Source organism: Myxocyprinus asiaticus, chromosome 3 (assembly GCF_019703515.2).
Source record: "Myxocyprinus asiaticus isolate MX2 ecotype Aquarium Trade chromosome 3, UBuf_Myxa_2, whole genome shotgun sequence".
NCBI lineage: Eukaryota > Metazoa > Chordata > Actinopteri > Cypriniformes > Catostomidae > Myxocyprinus > Myxocyprinus asiaticus.
In genome coordinates, this window is record NC_059346.1 from 23,017,485 (window position 1) to 23,045,476 (window position 27,992).

Below are 27,992 nucleotides of genomic sequence, written 5' to 3' on the forward strand. Positions count from 1 at the left end.
CTCTCAAGAGTGTGCGTCACGGAGATGTACGGAAGTGAACATTTGTAGTTAAAAAGTATATAAGTATTGTTTTGTTTCTAAAAATAATCAATCGTTTGGGTTCAGGAGAACTTTATTTGTCGACTGGAGTCATGTGGATTATTTTGATGCACCCTAAATATGCATTTTGGACCGTCAAAAAAAGTCACTTGCATTGTTTGGAGGAAACCTGAAATGAAATCCTAAAAATCTTCAATTCTGTTTTGATGAAGAAAGAAACTCAGACACATCTTGGATGGCCTGAGGGTGAATAAATGATAAGCAAATTTTCATTTTTGGGTGAACTATTCCTTTAAGGAAACACAGGCAGACAAAGACTCTGCGAGGAAAAAACCTGCCCTCAAATGTCCATAAAAACCATGAAGACCATGATAAGTGCAGAGTGTCTTCATGACCTTCACTGCATGGCTACCAATGCCTGAATGGATCAGATGGTGTAAGCACACCTTTGTGAATCACAAGTGTTCATGCGTGTTTGTGTATGCGGTGATCTTGCTGAGATGATGTGTCCTCACATTCAGTTGTAACTCCTCTGCAAGTGAAGATGAAAGGTGGAGTCATCAAACAGTGGATTCTTCACTTCCATCTCACCAGTCTGCAAAAATAAAGAAACCTTCAAACACTACAGCACTACAGGAAACCTCATAGCACTGTGGGTGACATATAATACCATAGATTACAGCTGCAGGTGTCTTGATTTATAAGATCTGTACACACATGTACACAGACATATGTTGCCACACTCAGAATAATAATGTTGTGCTCTTACTGGGGCGAGTCCAGGGCACTCATACACAGTGAAGTCTCCATCTTCATTTTCCTCATCTGAGGTGGCTCCTGACTCCAGAATCTTGGACTCCTTTCTTTGCCTGAAAGTGGTACCACCAGCAAATGAGAGACACGCAGTATAAAACACACTAAAAATGACACAAAATGCTTTATAATCTAATGGGTAAATCGCTCAAAAACTGATTTGGTGTAGATATTAGGTGTGACTGTGAAGATACAATCTAACACAGTGGTTTTTAACTGGTTTTGTTTCAGCACCCAGATTTTACATTGATGACCCAACACCGTGCTGAAATAATTTATCGTACAAATTAAGTAAACAAAAATGTCATTATGGTGGTGGGGGCGTGGTTGAGCGCCGGCTTGTGAATGGAGAGCGAGATCAGGAGATGAGAACGGTAAGGATCATCACCTGGAAATGATTGTCTCTAACAGCTGTTTGTCATTGCAGTGAGAGTGGAGACGGTTTTAAGAGTGAGCCAGACACCAGTGAAGGCAGAGAGAGCTACCCATGCACACACACCCAGAGAGAGCATGTATTGACAGTCCACTGACAGTGAGTTTTGTGTTGTAAAATAAATTATCTTTTGAGTTGAATTTTGCTGTCTCCCGCTTCCTCGTTGCACCCCATTATGAACTTTGTTACAATCATACATTTAATGAACTGCAACAGGCACAACAACATGCAAAATTATTAACATGACATGGGTTGAATAGGAAAATCAACAAATTTGGTTTTTAATGTCTCTTGAATTTCATGTTCTCGGCAGCCAATAATTCACCGCACAAAACAAATTGCACAAACTATGTTTTTCCTTGCTGCAAGTGAACCCATATTTAATGCAGACTGGGCCATATTTTTTAATGTTTCATTTTGTTCTTGGTTTTTTGAGGATGAAGACATGTCACGCAACCTGTATATGTTGTCATCTGTTAAATTCGGGTAGCTTTTACCATGTGATTGATACATTTTTGCCAAAATACTGTAAAATTAATTATTGATTTTATATCAGTGACAAAACATAAGGTAAGCATTATCCTCTCCCTTTTAAAAGTTTAAAATATATATATATAATTTTTTTTTTTTTTTTTTTTGCTATTCTAACTCTTCAAAATTATATGGTTAGTTGCATTTCATTATTTGCATTAAGCATTGTTTTTTTCTTTTCTTTTTTTTTCTCCCTTTTCTCCACAAACATATTAGAAAAGACCTGTGACCCACCAGCAGAGAACCACTAATCTAATATACTCTAATAATTCCAGGCAGAAAGGTTGAGGATGGGTTATAAATCAGTTGTAATGATGAGAGTTGGATGGCTGGAGTTTATTAATGCTGTTTCGAGATTACTCACTTGAGTGACATCATTTGCTGCTTCTGAAGGTGAAAGTGGTACATCTGGGCACTCTGAGCAAGTGTCTTATCTCCAGGCTGGAAATTAATAATAGGAGGGTGTGTGATCCTATGAAAAAAAGGTAGCTCACTGGATGTTGTGTTGTCATTGCGCATATAGGCTCTACTCACCATGGCACCATCATAAGAATGGGGACCTCTTAACCCAAATGCAGGATACTCAACCTTCTGGTACAGATGATTTCCTCTCTGCATTCTAAGGAGGAAGATGACATGGAATCAGTATTTTTCATGCCTACTTATTCATGCATGTCTTTCAAGCACGTATGACTTTGAGCACAAAAGGAGTTATTTATAGCAGACTGTCCAAACTGCTCTTTTCCATACAGTGAAAGTGAATGGTGCTTAACGTCTGTCAGGCAAGAATTTCCAGTAAATAATAAATTCCATTTCAACCTGTTTCTCAAACAAAACTATAATAGGATAGGACAAAAAGTCATAACAGGATAATTTTAAGATGCTTTTTGGAGCTTGAAAGCCCCTGATCCACATCCACTATGCAATGAACAGCTTGGACATTCTGCTAAAAATTCTGGTGCTTCAGGGAAGACAGAAAGTCATTCAGATTTGGAATTCCATGAAGGAGAGTAAACAATGACAGAATTTTCATTTTTGGGTGAACTATCCCTTTAAGTTGATCCATTACTGAGAGACAGTAAAAAATACAAGCCAGTCTGGTCATCCTGCAAATAGATGAATGCTCACCTGACCCAATACAGTCCAGTCAAGACCATGGCCACAGAACCCGCCATGAGAAACACACCCAAAAATACTAAAGGAGAAAAAAAGGAAGTGTTGTCATGAAAAAGTAACAGAAGGAATGCACGGAATAGGCACAATAACAAACAAATATTTGTTTATTAATATCAATAAACAATAGTGTCCATAACGCACTGATGAAAGAGTGGTCCTCAGAGGGGTATGGGACGATAAAGGGGTCATTGTGCACAGCAGAGATGATGGGAGCATGTGAGGCTGGGCTGATGGTAGAGAAGGAGGAGGTAGGCAGGGCAATTGTAAGAGGCTGTTCAGGTGTAGCAGAGGTAGGAGATGGCTCTGCTCTGAGCTGACTGCTCGGTAAGGAATGGTCTTCCTCTGTGACTTTGGGAGCAGCTGGAGAGGGAGCTGAAGAACATAATGAAACACAAGAAAAGAGATTGTCACTTTGAATGGAAAATATTAAGGGGCAAACACACTGTGTAGTCGAGTATACTTTCAGAATTTTGAAGGGATAGTTCATCCAAAAATGAAAATTATTTCATCATTTACTTACCCTCATGCCATCCCAGATGTGTATGAATTTCTTTATTCAGCAGAACACAAACAAAGATTTTTAGAAGAATATCTCAGCTCTGTAGGTCCTTACAATGCAAGTGAATGGTGGCCAGACCTTTGTAGCTCCATAAATCACATAAAGGCAGCATAAAAGTAATCCATATGACTTCAGTGGTTACATCTATATCTTCAGAAGTGATATAATGGGTGAGGGTGAGAAACAGATCAATATTTAAGTCCTTTTTTACTCTAAATCTCCACTTTCACTTTAAGATGTTTGTGTTCTGCTGAAGAAAGTCATACACATCTGAGGGTGAGTAAATGATAAGAGAATTTTCATTTTTTAGTGAACTACAGTATGCCTTTAAAAAGTCGATTCAGGTAACTGGATCACAATGGTGGAATGACACTGTACAGTCCCAGCTAAGTATACCAGATCGTGGTATTTTGCTGCTGCATCCTTCACAACCAAGTATTTAGAACGGGCATGCAAGATTGGGTAATTGTGGCATGCAAAATGCATTCAGCACAGATTTTTTGGGCATGTTTGCACCGTTTCCTGATTTTCATACTTCCTTTTATGAATTGGGTGCTAAAACAACATAGGCAGTGCGTGCAAATAAACCACACTATCAGCGTGTTCATTCAGGCCAGTTAATTCTTAGTGAATGTGGTAAGCAGGGCAGGGCCGAGCAGTGTATGGGCAGAGCGAGGCCGAGAAGATAAGTGGTGAATGAGTTCCACCTGTATGCCACACCGGTCTCGCATTCCAGCGAAGGGTGGTGGGAGGGTTTAAGGAGAGGAGACAGCGGCAAACGGGGAGTGAGAGACGTGTGGGCGTGTGTGTTTGCAACGTGACTGCGGGGAAGTAGTGTGTTTGGTTTTGTCTTTTAAGTTGTATGATAAAAGTTTACGTGTTTGTCAAGCCGGTCCCAGCTTCCTCCTTCCCCATCCTTGAAACGTTACAGTGAATTTCCCCCATTATTCTAAATTTGAACATATTTAATATAGATGTGTGTATTGGGTGAAAAAGAGGGGAATGTAAAGGTTCCATGCTCTTACCTGAGTGCTTCATCTTTGTTTCTTTGTGTTTGCTGCTGATGATGGAGGAGAGAATGTCTATCTCTTCATCTAGCTCTGGGAGATAATTCACCTTGGCTGCTGGACAGGAATAGTGAAAGAGAAATAACATAAGAGAGTTAGATAGATAGAAAGGGATTGATGGAAGAGAGACAAAGAGGAAAACTAAAACTTTGCACTAATTGCTATCTTAGCGCAGTACTATACAGTACTACAGTATAATATACAGTATGCACATACAAACATAATATACAGTATGTCAGAGCAAAATAATTGCTGTAACAGGTGAGTGCTCCTTAGTTAGGAAAGCAATAGTAAAATAACAGTTTGTAAGATTCAAAGCATGCCATTTGTACTGAATATTTGAAACACTGCATACATATTAGTATTCTGGTGTATTCTGGTGTAGTACTAGTACTACATACTTTGGTACAAGAAAATCACTTGCCATTATATCAAACACTGCTGAAAGCTATTTGGTTCATTAAATGAAGCTTTGTCTTTGTGTTTGTTTTTGATTTGCCACAGTATGCAATAAACTGGCATGTCTTAAGGTCAATATTTGGTCAAAAAATGCAAAAAAGAAACAGCTTTCTCTAGAAACTCATCAGTCAATCATTGTTTTGAGGAATGAAGGCTATACAATGCTTGAAATTGCCAAAAAACTAAAGATTTCATAAAAGGTGTACACTACAGTCTTCAAAGACAAAGGACAACTGGCTCTGACAAGGACAGAAAGAGATGTGGAAGGCCAGATGTACAACTAAACAAGAGGATAAGTACAACAGAGTCTCTAGTTTGAGAAATAGATGCCTCACATGTCCTCAGCTGACAGCTTCATTGAATTCTACCTGCTCAACACCAGTTTCGTGTACAACAGTAAAGAGAAGACTCAGGGGTTCAGGCCTTATGAGAAGAATTGCAAAGAAAAAGCCACTTTTGAAACAGAAAACAAAAAGTAGAGTGGGCAAAGAAACAGACATTGTACAACAGATAATTGGAAAAGACTGTTATGGATCTTAACCCCGTTGAGTTTTTGTGGGATCAGCTAGACTGTAAGGTGCGTGAGAAGTGTCCGACAAGACAGCCACATCTATGGCAAGTGCTCCAGGAAGTGTGGGGTGAAATGTCACCTGAGTATCTGGACAAACTGACAGCTAGAATGCCAAGGATCTGCAAAGCTGTCACTGCTGCGCATGGAGGATTTTTTGATGAGAACACTTTGAAGTAGCTTAAGTAGCTTTCTTTTTTTTTTTTTTTTAATTGTAATAGTAATTTTTCACGTTATTAATGTCCTGACTATACATTGTGATCAGTTGAATGCCACTTTGTTGAATAAAAGTAACAATTTGTTTCCTGTTAATTTCTTTCAGTACATTATTCCAAACTTTTGGCCGCCAGTATAAACAAACAAATTACAAATTATTTTTATTTAAAAACATAATTGTTCTGAAATCAGTCACACTGTCAAAAATTCAACCTACTAAAATGAAAACATAAGTTTAATACTATATACTAGTATTAAACTAATACTAATAGTAATACTATAAAGTTTTGAGTAAAACCAAAGTGATGCCACATTTTTAAATTTTGGTCAATTTGAATTTACTTACTAATTAGTAAAATCAAATCGAAACTCAACTAAAAAATGTGAACTTTGATAAAATTTAGTAAAAATTACAGAATTTATTTTGAGAAGTTAAACAGATCAAACAATTATGTTGTTATAATCATGAAAAAAAATGCAGGGCTCATTTATTTACAGAAAAGTCTCTTAAGTGAATACAACATTCTACGTTCACAGGGAATCGCAAAATGTTGTAATATTAGATGGAACATAAACTGTCAGAGTTCAGCCATTTGTTGATTGTATTTTGTTGTCTTTGTGGCTGAGTTCTGACATTCTTGTTTAGTGTTTTGTCTAGTCTTTGTGAGAGTGCATGACTCGTCCTTTTGAAGTTGTCATGCATTCTCTTGTCTTGTTGGTTATTGGCAGGAGTGCATTGCTATTGTGTTATTCTTGCAGCATGCACTCATAGCAATTGTTCTCTGTCTGTCTCTCGTGACCTCGGGCGCGCTTCGTGTGGTGCTCGCCTTGCACTGCGTGTCCGGGTCGTGATCCGTTGCCAGGTTGTGTTGGGGTTCGGCCGCTTTGGTCTTGGTTGCCTGTTTATATGTGGCCAAAACCCCGCACAAATGTCCTGTCTTGTCTGTCGTTTGGCATGAGCACGTGTTGCAGTTGTCTCTGGCGATATGCGCTCGTGTCATTCGTGTGTTTGTGTCTGTGAGAGCGCAAGGCTTTGTTTTGTTTCCGTATTGCCACATGTCTCTCAGTCTTGCATCATGCCCCACCTTATGTCTCTCTCTTTCTTTTGTTTTGCAGGTGCTGCAGTGGTTACTTAATTACCTTGTTAGCTGATCATCTCCGACACCTGTTCTCCTCGTTTTTCCTCCTGATTCCTCTCCCATATATTCTCCTTGCGTGCTCTGTCTGGGGTCAGTTCGTTGTCTCTGTTAAGTCAGATCGGTCACGTCTTCTTTTTCTTCAGTCAAGTCTTTTCAGTCGTGTTTGTTGTATTTCTGTAGGTTTTGTATTTCTTTTGTTTCTCCCTTGTGTGTGTTTTCATTTCTGATTCCTGTTTTGTTTTGGTTTGTTATTGTATTGGTTTTATTTCCTTTCTCTCCACAGTGAGATTTTTGTGTTCTGTTTAGTTTTGGCAAAAGTCAAGAGTTCAACAAGTCAGTAGGCAAGTACATTTAGCACAAGATTAGACCAATGAAGCCATCAGCACAAACATGTACTTTATATAAGTCTAACAAAAAACGGCAGTCATGAAAAAACTGCAAAGCAAACTGGTATTTGTCAAGCCGTACCACTGCAGTGTAGAACAAGACCACCTGAATTATTTCATTAGTTCCCCTCCCTCCTGTTGCATCTGCAGCAATGTGTAGTTGGAGGAGGAAAGCCAGACTGGAGGGTGATGAGGAGTGAGAGGTCTTTCACTGCAGTTCAATGCATACTTCGGCTATCCCAAATCCTTAAGATGGGGAACCCTAAAAATGACTTGCTTATGAAAGATTTACTTTGTAATACTGCATCTAGTATCAGGTCAATATCCCTGAAACTGACTGATAAAATTACAGCAGGCAAAATCACCTTTAGGTCCTTTAATTCAAATATTAATAATGCATATTATGTTTTTATTGTTGTAATTATAATTGTGTAAAGGAGCAGAGACAAAATAATAATTAAACAATGGTTCCAGATGTCACTTGTCAGATATTTTAACAAAAATCTGCATATTATCAGATGAAAAAAAAAATACACTCACTGAGCACTTTATTAGGAACACCTGTACACCTACTTATTCATGCGATTATCTAATCAGTCAAATCTGTGTCAGCAGTGCAGTGCATATAATTATGCAGAGACAGGTCAAGAGCTTCAGTTAATGTTCACATCAACCATCAGAATGGGGAAAATAATTTGATCTCAGTGATTTAGACCGTGGCATGATTGTTGGTGCCAGACAGGCTGGTTTAAGTATTTCTGTAACTGCTGATCTCCTGGGATTTTCATGCACAACAGTCTCCAGAGTTTACTCAGAATGATGCCAAAAACAAAAAACATCCACTGAGTGGCTGTTCTGCGGACAGAAACGCCTTGTTGATGAGAGAGGTCAACGGAGAATGACTGGTTCAAGCTGACAGAAAGGCTATGGTAACTCAGATAACCACTCTGTATAATTGTAGTGTGCAGAATAGCATCTCAGAATGCACAACATGTCGAACCTTGAGGCGGATGGGCTACAACAGTAGAAGAACACATCGGGTTCAACTTCTGTCAGCCAAGAACATCAAGCAAAGGCTGCAGTGGGCACAGGCTCACCAAAACTGGTTAGCTGAAGACTGGAAAAACGTAGCCTGGTCTGATGAATCTCGATTTGCACACAGATGGTAGGGCCAGAATTTGGCACCAACAGCATCAGTCCACAGACCCAACCTGCCTTGTGTCAACAGTCCAGTCTGGTGGCGGTGGTGTAATCGTGTGGGGAATGTTTTCTTGGCACACTTTGGGCCCGCTAATACCAATCAATCATCACTTGAATGCCACAGACTATTTGAGTATTGTTGCTGACCATGTGCATCCCTTCATGGCCACAAGTGAGGCTGTTTTGAGAGTAAAGGGAGGCCCTACCCAGTATTAGTGGCTCTCATTTACTCTCATTATAAACCAACAGCCATTCTTTCTTTGTGGCTTTAGATCCTGTTTAAAACTCAGTCTGAATTTAGCAGTACTTACCAGAGTGATTTCGTCTCCTGAACACACACTTCCCTCGTTTGTTCTCAACAAATGGGTCTAGGCATGGGCCACAGTGTGAAGAGCCAGGCTGACAGAAGTGCCGTCGCTCCCGGGCACAGTCCAGACTCCGAGGACAATGTCCCACAACTAAGACAAAGAGACAATGATGAATGAGTGTCTATCCATCATTTCATCCAGGATCTCAAGACCTATCTCTAAACTCCAAAAGAATAAACAGAGTCATTCATATTCAAGTTAGCATGATATGACTTATTATATATTATACATATTATTTCTATTATATAATACATATGATATTTTATGAATTAACAGATGAATGTAAAATAGAAATGAGTGGAATGAGTGGTAGACCTAAACAAATGCAAGCTGTCCTTAATATAGCCTGCTTTCAAATTATACTATCTATTATGAGACAGCAAAAACAGATATCTGACAGCTAAAGGTCACTACAATGTCTGCAAAGGCATCAGGGTAGGGTTGCACCAGCTGTGCATAAGTTCTCACATAAGTTAGGACGTAAAGTTCAAACTAAGGGCTTAGTAACTACTAGTTAGTTTGTAAATAAGTCAGTGCTTAATTTGGTTGCACCACCTGTTCTTAAGGCAAGACTTAACTAGAAGGTTGTAAGCTCTCCGTAAAGTAATGCATAGTCGCATAATATGACGTTTACCTGTATTTATCCAATAAGCAGCCTTCAAATTTGTACACAGAAGTATTAAAAAGCCGTGAATTTCAGTTTTATCTCATTACGATTGATGTTCAAACCTTGTTTGTTCACGTAACTGTCAGCTGTAATAAATGATATCCCCATTAAAATACGATACGTAATAAAAGAGGATTTCATTAATGATATATTTAGCTTATGTAAATAACAATATTCAGTAACTGTATCTAAAATAAATAAGGGGTGATAAATAAATACTAATACAACAGGCTGGAAAAATAGACATTTATTCATTTTAATATCTTATATATTTGGTATATGCTGAAACTTGACACCGGGCGACGCACCCTGAAAACTGCACCATTAGATCGTTTCATGCTGAAGAGCTGCTTAAAAGTACGTTTTTTTTTTTCCCTCCCGTAAATGTAAACAAGTGTAAATGCCAACACCATCATATATGTCGAAAGGATTTATGCCTGTCACGCAAAACATGAGCTCATTGATGTCTTTAAATGAGTCTGGGTTTTTTTTACTCCATCCGTTACTTCTGGTTGGTGGCTTCTGTAAATATTTAGTTCATACGTAGGGTTACGTCCTAACTAAATTTAATGGTGCAACGCTGAAATATTTAGTAGTGCGTAAATTGTGACTTAGTGCCCATTTATGCCACAACTTGGCTAAGTTGTAACGTATGTAGAGCTGGTGCAACCGGCCCCAGATCAATAACTAGACAGGCCTAGAATATTGTGAAATATATCAATTGTTAGATAACGGATTAAAAAAAAATTTGTTCATATCTAAGGCCTTTTTTGTTGTAGGCTACTTAGTAAAATGTCACTTTTACCATTAGTAATTATCAATAATTTTTATAGCTCACAGTGATTCATAATCTGATTTTGATTTAGGTAGATAGACTACTTTCGATGACTTTTGATTTAAAGAGTTAACTATGGCTATTAGGACTCAGTAAGAGAAAAAACCACTTCATCCTGAGATTATATATATAAAGAAATGTCAGCAGATTAACAAAATACACTTGGCTCTCTGAGTACATCAATTTGTAATAGGAATTGCTCTGATCGATCGGCCACTGATATGTATCGAACGATATTCACTTCCTATGACTCAACTGGTGGTCTAATAACTTGGCTGATCACATCAACTGATCACCCATTTCGCAAAAGATGTGCGACTCCTTTAAGACTTCAGCGTCACTGTCATGCCATCACAAATGTGTGGGGAACAAAAGCCACAATAGCAAGACAAAAAACTTGATTCTGCTGTTAAGAGTGATGCAGTGTGAGAGGTATGGTGATTATAAAAAAACGTGCACAGTAAATGGCATTTCACAAGCGACAGCAAATGGAAAGTGGTGCGGCCTTTATTTTTGTCCGCAGCGGCGGCAGGCATAGGAATCATAATAATAGCGTGGGCTACAAAATGAGGTATAATTCAAAAATCTTTATTAAATAACTCCAGAGCAATCTGTACTAACAGCAGCATCTGTTCTGTCCACAAATATGCACTCTTTCTCCGCTCTGCAACCTACAGTATTTTTGTCAGCAAAAACTAGGTAACAGCTATTGTATTACCAACAGGCTAATTCAGTTAACCATAAGGGCAGAAATATACTATATGCAAGTATGTGAACGCAGATACATCTTGCAACGCAAGCTCGATTTCACGCGTCGTTGCTTTCTGAAATGTGTATGAATGTGTACGCAATTCTTAAATTAACGCAGCTCTGCGTTGCATTCTCAACGTTGCCGCAAGAGGCGCTATAGCGAGATTAGTGTGAACTAAACACTTCTATGGTGAGTTTTCTCTTTCAACTCAACTACTGTTATGGCAGAGCAACAATTTGAAGAGAATATTGCTGAGCAAGTAAGTTAAAGTCAATATATTTATAGCAATTTACCAGAATAATCACACATTCAGTTTAATGGCACAGAATGTAACTGTTTGGAACACATGTGCGTTCACGTACTTACCTACAGCAGAAACCTTATATATAACCGGTTATGACAAAGTTAAATGGTGTCATGGGTTAGTCGACACAAAGAATCAGCCAAAGTAGTATCAAAGACTCTGGAGGCTTCAGTAGTAAATGCAGAATATAGGTTTATTGTAGAGTTAGTTATCGTATTTCTAAAAACTGTCTGCATCATCATAATCACACCATTGTTTTCCCACTATCGTTGATCAGCTTCTTGTATCTATTTTAATATAATGGGGGTTGGCGGATGTGCAAGGGTTACTCCCTGCCTCTTACGCAGTCAACCCTCCTTACATTCCTTCTGTCATTGTTCACTGTCCTCCACTCATTCTGGGTCACATGAGGCTATGCATGAGTTCGTTGGGTTATGTGAGAATATAATGATCACGCGATTACACATTTTGGTTCAACTTTCTCTACCACAATGGTCTGGATCTGTATCAGCTGATGAAATGACAAGAAAATCAGTAATCATATCAGCTGTAAAAATCCTGATTGGACTATCCTAATTTGTAGATGCCCCAGAGCAGGCTTTAGTCTATAGCTGTAGCTTGAGTGATCACATATTAGACATAACATTGTTCAGCTTCCAGTGAACATGGCAGGCTATTCATCAAACAGAATAATTGCTAATTGCATGAACAGCTAACAATAATCAGCCTGCTCATGTTTACACTGGCCTCTCTGAAAAGGAAGGATCCAGTGTACGTTGTTGTTCAGTGAGGATGTCAGGAGTAACAGTGGAGCAGTAATGCACTGTTGTGTGGGAACTGTTGCTGAGGGGAGAACGGGGCAGCAGTTTAAAAACAGCGGGCAACTCCTCCAATACTAGGACACGGTATTGATACAGATTTCCCGATTAAGTTAGATTCTGATTCACAAGCTCTTGATTCATATAGGTATATTTCAGTTATAATGTCCTTTTTGCTTGAAAAAAATGCTCTACCTGCACATGCTGTTAATTAGACAGGGGATCTTCTAAATAGGTACATTACGAAATTATTAATTTTACAAATTATATTTTATTTGTTTTTCTTTATTTTGGTCCCATTTTAGCTTTTTAAAAATTAACAAATCCATGTATTCCTTCAATAAATATAATATTATATTGCATATCTTCTATTTTGTTACATGTGTAATGCATAATTTTCTGTTTTCTATTTTTCTATTTTTACAAGTATTTACATTGATTTGTAAAATCGGCACTGTCTCTTTATGAAAACCGGCAGTTATGTATAGATTGCTGTAAAAAGCACATATTAATGAGAGACGACTCTAATGGCTTCTTTACCTCAACTGTGCTCTTTGTAATTGAAATGTAATGTTTATTTTTTGTTGTTTTTGATCAACAAATGACTGTAAAAAACAGAAAGGATATTAAGAGACATTATTCTATGACAAATGGATTGTGTGGATCTTGTCTTTGGATACACATTACACGGAACAAGTCAAATCAACCTTCAATTCTCAACACACCATAAGCTTTGGATAAAAGTGTGAGCCAAATGCACAAATGTAAATTTTCATCAGAACACCACATGCCAGGGCTAACGTTAAATTTCATTCCAACAAACAGTTTTGATTAAGATACAACTGAGCTGCTAAGCTTTTGTTGGCATTTAAACAGCAGGGGAAAACAAATAATCATCAACAAAGCAATTTAAATTAAAAATTGAGTTCCACTTCTGGAAGACTCAGCCATTGAAACCTCTGCTCCAGTTTCCATAACAACTGCTATGGCAACTGAGTATGTGTGACAACATCAGGTGTGAGTCACTGCCAATGCAGTAGCTGAAAGGGGCCGGGGGAGGGGGGTGAACTCTCCTGAACCAGAGCAAAAAAAAAAAAAAAAAGAAAAAAAAAAACACACGACCATTGAGAAGACGCTATCAAGATTTTATAATCTTTTTAATATATTTAGGGTAGAAGAAGTAAATGGTGTCCAATATGTCAAAATGCCATCGTTATACATTGGAGTTAAAGAGTCTTTTTTTTGAGAATTTTTTTGAAGTAAATTAATATGATTCTGCACTATTTATAAGTCACTAAGCCATAAAGCAAATCTATGAAATTGAACACCCAAGGTCAGATTTTCTTTTCTTTTTTTTCAATGGAGCACAAGATGCTCTTTGGAGAATTCGGAGAATGGATCATCAGGTTTTGCCCAAACTTGTGGAGTCCCTGCCAGTTCGAGTGCCTACTGTTATTAAATAAATTACTAAGTATTACATTTTGAAATTCATGTTAAATTATAACAGAAATAGTTTTGTAGAGAATATAATTTATAATGAAAACATTGCAAAATAGAAGCATTTTAAAAATTGGACTCTTGTACCCCACTATATTCTCCCCCAAAACTAATATTTAATCATGACTACCTTAATCAATTGACTGGATCATTAGTTGCCATCTTTTATAATAAACTTTATGAGCATAAAATTCAATAGTCTTTTGACCACACCATTAGACTCATTAAAAGATCTATATCACCGTATAAATAAAAATTGTTTTCAATGCTCAAAACTACAGTCATTGCCTGTAGTTCAGCCATTTACTTTTACTGGAACTGTCCATTAAGTGTTACAGAGAGGAAGGCGTCATTAAACACAATAAATCAAAGATGCATCATCAGTAATGTTGGTTTTTGCAAGAATCCCACAATCTCACTGTAAACAGTGATGCGGAGATGGACAGACCTGCTCTCTAGTGACTCTCTGTTAGCTTACAGTATGATCTAAACAATCGCATAAAGAGAGAAACAGAACCGCTTTTTATTTGACAATCTTTCAATCACACATACATTCACTTACATGTACACAAGCACACTGGTGCACAAACACACACACATCACACTCAAAATTAATTTCCTGCTCTTTATCATTTGAAGTCGAGGGAATTCATCTGTCTAACTGCCAATTTTTCCAGCTATCAATTTAACATACAGTAATGAGAAAAGATCACTTCCTCAGATTACGCCTGACAAAAATGCATCTGTAGTTCCTGTCAGTAATGTGATATTAGGTCCAGTCTGAAATACCTACTGTAGCTGTAACTGCAATCTTGTTCCAGTTATTCCCAGTCCAGGTTCTTTGTTGCAGTTTTGTGTTTATAAAAAAGACTGTGATTAACCATGTGCGACCCAGGGTCCAATATTGTTCACAAGACTCTAGACTGTCATTTAAGGGTTTAACATCTGCCGGACCAAGTCAAGTGACACAACAACATGACATTGATTTCTATGAAGCGCTTCTATGGATGCAGTGCCAACAAAAGTTCCTCTGGTAAGAAATCTCTATGTTTTTTTCATTGAAACCTGTTTGGTTGTAAATTGTAGTCTCTAGTTTTGTTTGATATGCCGCTTTAAAAAATACATTAATTTTTCAAACGCCAGTGCCCTGATAAACATGTGGAATGTGGAAACTTTTTTCCATTTCCTCAAAAATGCATTTCCTCAAAAATAGAAAAAACATGTTAGTTATTTTGAATAACTTTCTACACATCTGTGGATCATTTAGCTTCATTTTAATATACATTTTGTTATGTTTAATTTTGTTTATAGCTGTGCAATACGATTCTATTCATTAACATTAATAAATGCATTCCTATATATTTACTGTTCAGTTTGACATTGAGAATAAATGGGTTCATCCAAAAGCAGAAAAATGTTGCTTTCAGAGGCTTTATATGGAGTTAGGATGAAAATAAGATGCATTTCAAACTGTTATGAGACCACTGTAGACAGACAGCACACTGGAGGTTAAGTCATTCACTAAATAGGGAGCAAGGGACCAAGGGAGCATCCTATAGCTTTCTATACAGCCAAGTGCATTCCATCCTAAAATCCAACCAAACGTTCAGTTTCAGGCTGCAGATGATGTTTGGACAGTGGCAGGCCATGCATTTAAAGTCTAGGCCTTCAGTGTGATTCATGCCATTAAGAAAACACAGTTTCACAATGAATAAGACACCCTATGCCTTTGGGCATCATACGTTATGTCGCAGCAAACTAGTAATACCAATTGACATTTTAAAAACACATCCAAGCATGAAAGCCAGCACTTGAAATGACATTAACTGCAGCATGACTGTTTTGTGAAATGAACATCAACTGAACAGACATTCAAAAATCATAATTTTTCATATGAATCTAACAAGGGGGTCTATAATACCTGGAAAAATCTATCTAATAATATTTGCGATTTAAATGTTGCTTACAATATATTTAGTTTCATCAGGGTACACGGTTATGCTGTGTTCCATTCAAGTTGGATGTGGGATATTCCCACTTGATATCTCCGACCATAAATGCATTCCATTCCCTGATACTCGGAACTGCAATGCTCCCATTAGCTTAGCAGGGGTTTGACTCTCATTAGAAATGTCTCCTAGCAACCCAACTGATAAACTATGCTGCAGCGCTAGTATTTGTGCTTCAGGTGTACGATTATCAAAAGAGATTATAATAATTTATACACCTGTTTCTGCAGGCGTTTGCTAAACCAGCTTTAATATCATGTAATGTGGAAACAAACTCATTTATCAATAATACTTAATAAAGTGAATGTTTATCACTTACTTTGTATATCTCCCTGAGTGTCGACATGTTTGTGTGACATCATGCCCCTGCATCTCGGCGGAGTTGAGAATTTCTGCACAAGCCTACAAGTTGTAATTCTGACTTCAAGATGCATTCCATTGCACTTTTCCTGGTAGGAAGTTATACAAATCTGACTTTCCGAGTTGAATGGAACGCAGCACTACTTTTCAAAACTTGATCCAACACTGAATGCTCCAGCAGCCTAGTTTACACTTAGAACTAACTTACACTCCTGATGATGCTATAACAATGCAAAAAGCACTTACCAATTTGCTTGAAGTGAAAATCTTTAATAAATTAAGCAATCACATGGTCATGCAGAACATCTCAGGTTTTTAAATCCATAAGGATCTCTTTCTCAATGGCAATAACAGCAGAGATGACAACCGTCTCTCAGACAGCTTGATCTTACGCTTTTCGCTCTTGAATTACGTACATAACTTAAAGCGTGATTGCGTCACTCAAGGCCAGCTAGAAGGCCTCGACCAGGACATATCCTAAAGAACAAATAAATCAATCTGATTGGCTGATGAATCTGACAATCTGACTTTAGTTGCCCATTCATTTGCACTGCTGAGGGATTCTGAAGAAATTCTGAAGGCCTGACGGAGTTTAGACTCACGTGCTGCTTCGGGCATGTGATTTGTGAAACAGTTGTCACATTTTGCTTGTAAGCATCAAGGAATAAATTCTGACTGGATAAACTTTTTGTTTTCTCTATTTGTTTGTAGATTAATTAAGAGTGGAAAGTGATTAAAAATATACAGGCAAAAAGGTGATTGAGAATGAAATTATGAAAAATATTTATTTATTTGGCATGTTAGGACAGCAGAGAAGGCTTTGCTGGCCCTGGGAATTCACCACTGTGTTTGGACCACTCAACATGTTTGGCAGACCTGGGACAACGGTAATCAGTACATAGATTCAGAATTTTATAATGCAGAAAAACAAATAATTTATAATTTTATTTTAACATGATTGGCTGTGATGATGAACATTACTTTGAATAAGAATTATTTATTCAGCTTTACAGAAAATCTGCTGTAATGCCTGTAATGTCTCAAAAACATGAATAACCAACACACCTGGAAACATAATAAACAATTTGATGAAAAAAAGCTGACTTTCTATAGCTTGGTGTTATTTAAAATTTCACAACGTAGTCTCACTGTCCACATACATACATATGTAGGAAAACTGTTTACCCCAGAATTTTTTTTATTTATTTTTTTTTGCTTGTTTATTAGGTGCTACTAGTTACAAATCAAAAATGGAAATGGAAAATGCACAAAGCAGTCACATGGGGGTCTCAGGAGACTAAAAGTAATGGGAAACAAATCATACAGTAATATACAGCCAATCCAGGTTACCCAATTGTTTATGCTTCCAAAGCACTTGAAAGCACAAAAGCGTGTGGGGCCTACCCTTACCTTGGCCTTAGAAATGTTTTGCACTTATAAAAATGTATAAATACATTTTCCAATTCAGGAAGTCTTTAAAGGTAGGTTGTGTCAGAATTAACTCACTTTTGGGCACAATTTTGTCCGTAAACTTTAGCTAAGTGCACACACACACACACACACACACACACACACACACACACTTGAGCTGCTGTTTGTGGACTACATTCATCTCTCACTCTGCCCTGTTCCTGCTTCTGCCAACAAAGGCCAGTGTGTCTCTGCTGAGGGGGGAAAGTGTCTGCGTCTGATCATGGTTCAAACATATGCCTCAAGGTGACCCAGTCATGCTGGTCTTTCTGTGCAGAGTAAAGATTAAACTTATCCAGGACAGATTGAAACAGGCTTCTGTTAGTAAAATCATCTTGGTCAGAAGTACGATATGGAGATTTAGTTCAAAGTAGAACTGGTTTTGGTGTACTTGTTTACCTTATTTTGCATTATGCAGGAAAAGCAGAGAACTGTACTGTATAAGACCGACAATGCAAATGGTACATCTGATTTGAGAATGAACTTGAAGTTCTGACTAAAATACAAAATGAACAGATGATAGCAGAGTGAGCCCATCCATTTTTGTGACGTTGTGATATTTTGTGAAGAACTTTGTGTTATATGTGACATGACAGGTTGACTGAGGAGGGCACACACTTTTATAAACTAGACCGCTGTGCGCTCTTCCTGTCTTTTTGAGGTGTTGAGTGCCTCGATTTGAATTCATTTGAATCATTAAATGGTTAAAAAAGTTTATTATTTTTGAAATGTCAAGAATAAGTTAACAGAGAATCAATAACAATTTCAAATGTGTCGGAAAGATCAAAATAAAATTATTACAATCCTGTCACTTCTCATTATTCATTCTGTCTCCTGTTGTCGTTGTTTCATGCTGTCTGCAAATTAATCCTTCCATTGTAAACTGTTAAAATAATCAGAACACTCAAAGAAACCGATTGCAATCAAGTTTGGTCCTGGTAGTCGCTCAGAAATGACAGATAATCTGTTTAAGCAGTCACCTCACAATCTTAGCATTTTCCTGAAACCTCTAAGTTGACAGAGAAACATGGCATCTGTTATATAAATAGATAAAAGTGATGCCATTAACAACTGTTTATCTGACCAACTCAGAATACGTTAAAAAATAGCACATACTGTACAATGTTTGTGTCCAGAAATAATATTCCTATTTCTTTCATCAACTGTTGTCATGATGAATCATGACAAACATAAAAAATTACCTCTTCTATTTTTAGCTAGCCTACCTCATTTTCTTACATCATTGCCTGCTTCCTGACCTCCTGAATGATCATCATGTATGAATACATTTGTCTTATTCAGGGCAGAAGTTAGGTTGCCAACCGTGTCTCTAAATTAGTAATGAGCTGTAATCTATTGTGTCATTTAGATGGGAAATGTAATGACCCAATTAATGTAATAATGTGCAGTGAATGAAGCACACATTTGCATGTATTATTGACTCAACTGGGAAATAAAAGAGCACCATGTCAGACAAAAGCAAAATGCTAATTTTAAAAGAATCACTTGCCTTTGGAAGTTAAATAAAAAACAAAGCAGCACTTCTTTCATGTGAATACAATGTGCATGCATACAGTATAATACAATACAGAACGGCTTCCTCTTTGACATACCATGTCCTAGAGACTACGGTCAGTGTGAAATGTGGCATTTCAGGAAAATAACTTTAAATTAAGAACTAAAGGCAAAGGCGTTGGTTCAGATTAGCAAAGAATGCATTCTCAGGTAAATTCATGCAGCACGCCAGATTTTATCTTACAAAGGGAGCCAGACAGATTTCACACATGCACTGTGTCAGTGTCAGGATTAAGGTTAAAGGTTTAAGATCATCAAAGGATGTTTGTGGGCTGGGTCTCATGTCACAGAGTTACTTAACATCTGACTTTAAACTGTTGTGTGCAATTTTTTCAAAGTTAAAATACAGTAATTTTGTCAGTATATATGCAGAGACAATTATAATAAGTCATTCATCAGTCAAAGGGTAAACACTGTGGCTTTTTGGCACTTTCGACATTGCTCTGTTTTTCTGAGTGATCTAACACAGAAACATTCAATTTACAAACAAACAATTCCATTTGATGCCGCTAGTGGTGCTAAAAATGACACACTACAGCTTTTAGCACACAGAGAACATTGCTATTTATCCTGACATTTCAAAAAGCTATTGAACTACTGCATGTTACATATATGGGGAAACAGAAATACAAAACCTGTAGCAATTTGTGCCTGACATTAATGAATGCATATAGTACCAGATTATGAAGAAAGGGTTAATGTATCACTTCTGCATTATGCTATGAGAGAGTGGAGAAAAGGGAGAAAAAAACAGGTAGGTGAGAACGAGAGAGAAAAAAAGGGAGGAAAGGAGGAAAGAAAGAGGGAATGGAGAAAGAATATTAGATAAAGGGGGGGGGGGGGCAGGGAGAGCGAAAGAGGAGGCAGCTTCAGAATATTCAAGATGACTATTAATTTCTATGGAGTAACTCTTGAGTGGCAGCTGTAACCTTTTTGTTTTAATAATAATCTCGCAATTGTGTCCCTGTTTTATTTCAGAGGCACATAACAGAACTGAGACAACAGACAGTGACATACCAAAATGCATTTTACTTTCTACCAGACATCTCTCTATAACATTAAAATCTACAAAAAGATTTTAAAAAATAAATAAATAAACACTGTCAAGAGAGCACTGTAAAAAAATCTGTTAAATTTACTGTAAAAAGCTGGAAGCTATGGCTGTGAGAAATTCATCAGAACAAATTCACATAAAAAAAGTGACCATGTTTCAGGCATTACAGTATGTATTTTTGGTGACTGTATATTTTACAGTCCACTATCATATAAATCATTAATGATATCAACCTACTAAACTACAAAAATCTGCTTTGCACTTTTAAATGTATTGTTAAAAACCAGGTAACACAGATGGTAAAAAAAAGGCCACATGATGACTTAAATTTCATCAAGAGTTGCCCTTCCAGGAGCACTTACACAAACAAAAACACAAAACACCATCACGGTAAGACGTGTGACACTAAGACCCCGTTTCCACCTGGCATTAAGATACGTTTCGGGTGATCCGATCACATGTGGTCCGCCCTAAATACAGGTCTAAACAGGGTCTAAAACGTTTTGTGATCGGATCACTAAAACCACATACGAATGTGGTCAAAAATGCATGTGACCAGATCACATTTGAGTTGTAAATAGGCAGATCAATCCTCAGAATCAGAATCAGCTTTATTGCCAGGTATGCTTACACATACAAGGAATTTGTCTTGGTGACAGGAGCTTCCAGTGCACAACAATACAACACAGCAACAAGACAGAGATAATAATAAGAAAAAATAATTAAAAATAAATAAATAAAATAAAATAAATAAATAGAAATAGTATAAGAAAAAAATTGGATGGAAAATAAAGTATACACTACCGTTCAAAATATACCGGATTGAGGCTGGTCACTAAGCCACCACGAGGACCTAGAGTGCACTGGGAATTGGGCATTCCAAATTGGGGAGATAAGGCGAAAAAAACAACAACAACAAAAAAAAACTAAGCAACAAAAAAGGAACATAAAACACCCCAATGTACATTACTGATATATAAAAAAGGAAGAAACAGCTATTTAAATTGAATATAATCAAATGTGATGCCACGTAGGGACTTCTGGGAATATCCAGTTGTTACGTAATTTTAACAACAGTTTACCGGAAAAGTACATGTATTGTCTTATTAAACATACTGTCATATACATTTTTACCATTAACTATAACGTAAATCATACTTTTTTCTTATAAAATGGTTTTTACATTATTATTAATGTAAAATTACATGTATTGTCTTGTTAAATAAAATATAATTTTTCACTGTACATGGTACTGTATGGTGACAACAAGTTAACCAATTAACAGTTTTTATACTGTAGCATTTTTACATCTTTTTCCATTAAAATTACAAACTACTTCTGTGGTGCACATTAATACAATATTTTTTTGTTATAATTATTTAAAAAAAAACTTTATTAATAAATTATTAAAATTATAATTGTATAAAAGAGAAAAATAATTTGAGAGAAGCTCTTCTCGCTCTCACAGCAATGCAGTACAAATCCCAGATTTAGGCATATGCTTTGAAGTGAGATTAAATTGGCAGAACAATCAAAGTCACACACACACAAGGATTATTGTCAGCGCAGCTTGCTGCTTAAAATATCTCACCCTCTTTCACAGCAGCTTAGTTCTGACATGTAGTTTAGCCACTCTCCTTAGACAAACTCACATATACACTTATCACGCAATAGCAGAACAGGAGCAAAAGCACACAGGAAGCAGTTTACACTGGAGACAGAGAAGTTGATAAAGAGACAGACAGCTGGAAACGTACTAGGCTTCCCAGCTCCAGGCATTAAATCAGAAGTGTGTCAAAACAGAGACTTAAATGGACATAACCATATTAAACCTCTACACAAGCACAATTTCTGAGTGATTAAAGGGATAGTTCATCCAAAAATTATTATATTCTATACATTTCCTCACTCTCATGTTTTTCCAAACCTGTATGACTCTATCTCTACAGTGGAACACAAATATAATGTAAGTGACTGGGTTTGTTAGGCTCCAAAATAAAAAGTGGTCCATTGGACTTGTATGCTATATACAAATTCTCCTGATGCCATACGACAGCTTTGTGTGAGGAAATAACTTTTACAATATTTTTATTGTGCTTCTTAGACATTTTGAAGCTTGACCTACCCAATCACTTTAGTAGGTACACCTGTACACTTACTTATTCATGCGATTATCTAATCAGCCAAACATGTGGCAGCAGTGCAATGCATAAAATCATGCAGTTACGGGTCTGGACCTTTATTTAGGAAATGTTCACATCAACCATCAGAATGAGGAAAAAATTAAGCTGAGGCTGCAGTGGGCATAGGCTCCCCAAAACCGGACAGTTGAAGACTGGAAAAACATAGCCTGGTCTGATGAATCAACTTCTGCTGAGGTACACAGATGGTAGGCCCACTGCAGCCTCAGCTTTCTGTTCTTGGCTGACAGAAGCGGAACCTGACATCGACGTGGTCTTCTGCTGTTGTAGCCCATCCGCCCAAGGTTCGAAGAGTTGTGCATTCTGAGATGCTATTCCGGTCACTACAATTGTACAGAGTAGTTATCTGTGTTACCGTAGCCTTGAACGAGTCTGGCCTTTCTCCATTGACCTCTCTCATCAACAAGGCATTTCCATCCACACTACTGCCGCTCACTGGATGTTCTTTGTTTTTGACACCATTCTGAGTAAACTCTAGAAACTGTTGTTCGTGAAAATCCCAGGAGATCAGTAGCTACAGAAATACTCAAACCAGCCTGTCTGGCACCAACAATCATGCCACAGTCGAAATCACTGAGATCAAATTTTTTGGTGAATGTGTATATCAACTGAAGGTCCTGACCCGTATATACATGATTTTATGCATTGCATTGCTGCCACATGATTGGCTGATTAGATAATCACATGAATATGTAGGTGTACAGGGGTACCTAATAAAGTAGTCATGAGTGTGTCTAAAGATGAGGTCAAAGATGGCATGGTAATACCACCACATCTAGAAAACCCTGTTTAGGAAGGTAGCTGTGTTTATTTTAGAACAAAGGTAGCTGATTTCTAGTTAGTCTAATCTGGTCTTTGTATGGTCACTGGCAGACCAGCCACTATGTTCCAAAAATCTGGTTTGTTGCAGGTCCAAGATGGTCTATCGGCTTGGACCAGCTAATAAACATCTTATTCCAGCCAAAAACCAGCTACCATGTTCCAAAACACAGCTTAAACTAGTACTTTGTTGTTACTCTGTAATGATTTATTCAAACAACTCTTGCAGTACACATAAAACAAAATAAATAAATAAATATACCAGTATTGTCTTTTGATTGTCTTTGGTCTTATGTACACTGTAAAAAAAAAAATGAAATTGCATTTTATCCAGCTTATGGGGTTTTTTTTTGAGTCACAGAAACTCAAAATGTAAAATACTTTGCATCTATATAAAAACACATGTTTGACCAACAATAGTACCCCAAATGTTGTCCCAACTGAGTTGTCTGAATGAACAATTTCATGTTGAACAGTGTTCCTGATGTGTGAGTTCCCAGCATGCATTGCAACATGAATAAATTATGTGCCTAGTGTTTTAGTCTTGTTCCTTGCTGTTTGCTGACTTTATGCTTTTTGTTGTTGCTGTTGTTTGGCACTGTTAGTTAATAGTTGTGTGGTAATGTTAGGAGCTCATCTTTTAACTTAATGAGGTTTGTGTGTTAAGAATTGAGGTCTTTTGTGTGTCTACATCAAACAATTGTTCATACTGCCTTGCCTCGCAAGACATACCTCTTCAGAGGCAAAGATTGCTGGTAACTTCATATAAAAGTACTTTAAATGATGACAAAATGAAAGTTCTCACATTGTGAACTGTTAGTTGTCTGAACTAGAAGTTAATAGTTCTCTCAACAAAAATGTTTGCATTTAGTGATCAAACACATTCACATTGACTAAACAAAGCAATGTTACTGAGGACAATTATTTAAACGTCGTTGAGAGAACCCAAAAATCTTACTGCTTCATGTTGCGTTGAATTTTTACGTTTGCTCAACTATTCTTTTTTTTTTAAAGTGGCTTAAGGGACTCTGGTTGGCATCATGTTCACATTGTTCTTATTTATAGCACAGACTTGAGTGACAGAAGGAACATTTCAGGGTCTGAGTTTTCCTCCTGGCTATTTCCATTACACACTGACAAGAGGTTAAAGAATAGCCCCTGGAACGTGTGTATGAATGAATGGCATGACGTTATCAGGACATTATCGCAAACCTTAAGTGCACACAATCCCTGTTTCACTGGGGAACAGACACATGGCCAAAATGTTCACACACGTGGATTAGAGGGGGTCCACATCTCTTCTATCTGCATCACAGAGCCAATCTGTTTTTCCTTGATCAACATTTGCCTCATGTTTAAACAGAAGCTTGTCACCCAGTTCTGTGCCCTGTGTTTAACTGCCTAAAAAAAACCCATTATAACTTCTTATACAGTTTAAAATTAACATAACATTTAAATGAGAGATATAGATATATATATATATATATATATATATATATATATATATATATATATATATATATATATATATTTTTTACACACACACACTCATACATACATACTACAATGTTATTAACAAAACAAAACAAAAAACAAAAAAAAAACAAAAACAAAATAGTTTAATAATAGGCTACTATAATATAACCAGAGACAGAAATTGAAACAATTTAAGTCAGAATTAATTTGGTCCATTTAGTCACAGAATGTGAGCAAAAATATTCAGTTAGTAGTCAAGTCATTTTTATTTGTATAGAGCTTTTCACAACACACATTGTTTCAAAGCTGTTTTACAGAAAATTATGCTCTAACAGAAAATAATGCTGCATTATGTCTGTAATGTCTTAAAGTTGTCCTCATTGAGCAGTTTTAATTAAAAACGTGATTGAAAAATTCTCATGCTTTAAAAAATGCTAAAACTCCATAAGAGTTAATGGAGAGAAAAAAAAAAAAAAAGTTCCCATCTGGCAATACAGTATGATCATAATGCCAATATTAGTTTTCTATGCGTTATAAAATTAATGTATTCATTGAGTAAACTGAGTAGTAGCTTAGGCTATATAATACAAATTACATGTATTTAAAATCATCAGAATACTTGAATGGGCTAATTATGACTTTTAGAATGGGTTTGCAGCGCACATGTGGACAGCGAAACGAATATTGAATATATCCTAATCCTATTGTTACACAACCTGTTTTGCGCTACGGTGATATGCATTGATATAGTTTATTTAACCTAATAACATGCCTGGCATCACAGCCAAGGTGTTCTACTGAAATCATGCGTCTCCGTTATATTATCTCCATCAATTAAACTACTAAAATCCAATACTCTTACCTGCCATTGCAGCGCTGAGGGCGACTGTTGTGATGAAGAAAACCTCGGTGAAGAGCGAGGCCCGACTCAGTGATCGCATCCTGACGAACAGTACAACGGTCCGGGGAATCCGGGGTTTATCATTCCCCCGTCCCACTGGATAACCTTTGACAGTAATCTATTTGCAATTACACTCAGGTACACGCAGTAAGATGAGTTTATGTTGCGGCAGGATCATTCAGCGATGCGCATCCTCTGCCCGGTGCTGATGCTGCTCTCAGTGCGTGCGCTGAGTGGAGACGATCACTGAGTTCGAGATTTGAGCGAGCAATGGCTACGCACAACAATGTCGTCATTACGTCAGGATGTTATTAGTTCCCCACCAACATCAATATCACCATAAGGGCCAATCCATAAGTTGCGCTAGAAAAAGTTGAAAATTACCGTCATTGTCTATTTGTATCAGTCATACTTGTTTTCATTTCATAAATAATAGGGCTAGATTCTGGGGCCTAGCATTCATTAAAGCAGAGTTCGGAACTGCATTCTACCCATACTACTTGTACTACTTCTGCCATGTTGGTCTATAGGAGAAATAGTAATAGCAGTATGGTAATATGCAAAGCACCATATGGAGAATGGCTTGTAGACAGTTGGTGTGAATTGTACTGGTTTGAAATGCTGAAGGAAAATCGATGCAGCCACTTCTGTAAATAGAACAAATGACAGCAGTGTTTCTTAAGAAATTAACGGACCAATGCAAGCAAACCAAAAATGGCTAAACAGGGTTAAAAACTTGGCATTCCAGCCCAAGAAAGAACCAGAGTAAATCAATGTAACAAACCCAGAATCATAATAAAATTCAGTATCTTCAATTTGAATGCAGACAAGGCAGATACCACTAGCGTTAAGCATTAGAGGCAAAATGCAAGGCACCATATGCTATCAACATGAGGTATAACATGGCTGGTTTCCATTGTTTCAAAGCATCCTGCTTCTAGGTAGCTAGACACACAAAAACGGAAAAGTACTGGTTGATATCATATTTGTTAATGGAATGACATTTTGACCTAGGATACAATATGATTATCATTGAGCCCAGCTCTAACTCTAAGAGTGACAATAATTAAGTGCAGAAAAGTTAAATATGTGACAAAAAGATTGCGCAAATGATTGGAACATTGTTAAGACAAAATTCACAAAAGTCTATACAATCATAGTAGTAAGACAAGCGCGTTTACATATAAAAACGCCACCAAAAACTCCTGTTACCAAGTCTTTCTTAGAGCAGTGGGTTATATATTTACTCACTGTTTACAGGCACAAACACACATACACAATAAATGAACAGAATTAAGAGACCCTAGTAAGTTTCACTGGTGATCCATGTGCGCACATTCTCCCTTTCCAGTGTCCTCTCCTGTTTCAAAGCCATTACACTCCTCCTTTGCCGTCTGAAGCTCCTCCACTGCTGCTTCATTAGTGGGAGACTGAAATCCGCTGTTGTCTTGCTGTGACGGAGATATGGAGTCAGTGCTTTGCTCCGAGTGTGAATCTTGATTGCTCTCTGAAATGTGACTTTTCTCCTGTTGGTCTGATGGTGTCACTGCCTCTACTTCCCTTGATGGGGAATCTAAAGGCTTTTCTTTTGTGCCTGAAGGTGTATCTCTGTTTGTGACCAATGCAGGCATTTCCACTTGGTTTAGTTGTGTCTCATATTCATAGTTTGGGGTAAATTCTACCTCTTTATTTGCAATGTCCTCTTTTAACAATGATGACTCTGCAGCTTTCTGCATCCTGACCAATCCACCCAGCTCACGTTCCTCTTCCTCTTCTGTATTATCTATTTCCTGTATGGCACTCTCCATGGCTGACTTGTTTCCTGTTTCCTGTAGTGGCTTTTCCGCTGGAGTTTCTTCCTCTTGTAGTGCTGTTCTATTTGTTAAAGCAGGTGGTTTCTCCTCAAACTCATTTCTATTCACATCCTTTTTAGTTCCATTGGGAACTTTCATCTCCGACTCCTGGGTTGATGTGGTGTCCGAGCGTCTCTCTGCCTCATCTTCAGGATAGTCATCCACGGCAGCCACTTCTAAGGTCGATTCATTGGGCAGCACATGGGCAGTGCCTTCCAGCTGGATCATGGAGACCACTTGCTTCATCCTGTGTCTCTTATGAGCTTCTGTGTCTCCCACTTGTCCTTCATCCTCTCCATCCACCTCCTCTCGGCCTCCTCCATACCCCCCAGCCCAGTCAATAGGAGGGTTCTCCCCCAGCAGGAGAAGATTTGGGTCACTGTTGTTAAGAACGATGCTGTCTCGGTACAGGTTGTGTCTCCGCTGGACAGCTGCTTCCTTCACAGCT

General features: G+C 37.5%; 2 protein-coding genes across 6 annotated transcripts in view; both read right to left on the reverse strand.

The window, feature by feature from the left end:
* Positions 1-221: 221 nt before the first annotated feature.
* Positions 222-25,795, reverse strand: LOC127419000 (neural proliferation differentiation and control protein 1-like). 2 transcript variants are annotated; one of them, XM_051660022.1, is made up of 9 exons: positions 25,653-25,795; positions 8,898-9,044; positions 4,577-4,672; positions 3,134-3,364; positions 2,945-3,011; positions 2,351-2,435; positions 2,181-2,257; positions 809-908; positions 222-634 (listed from the first exon to the last, which is right to left on the reverse strand). In XM_051660022.1, exons 1-9 carry the CDS (start codon positions 25,729-25,731, stop codon positions 557-559), a joined length of 960 nt encoding a protein of 319 aa, XP_051515982.1. In that variant the 5' UTR covers positions 25,732-25,795; the 3' UTR covers positions 222-556. The 2 variants fall into 2 exon arrangements, with proteins under 2 accessions (XP_051515982.1, XP_051515977.1); XM_051660017.1 differs by having other exon boundaries at positions 4,577-4,675.
* Positions 25,038-27,992, reverse strand: part of LOC127418959 (protein Niban 2-like) — a 34,533-nt gene continuing 31,578 nt past the window's right edge. For all 4 annotated transcript variants that reach the window (XM_051659912.1, XM_051659924.1, XM_051659934.1 and 1 more), the window contains one exon: positions 25,038-27,990. In XM_051659912.1, the coding sequence (XP_051515872.1) occupies positions 27,005-27,990 (986 nt within the window). In that variant the 3' untranslated portion in view covers positions 25,038-27,004. The remainder of the gene's footprint in view (positions 27,991-27,992) is intronic.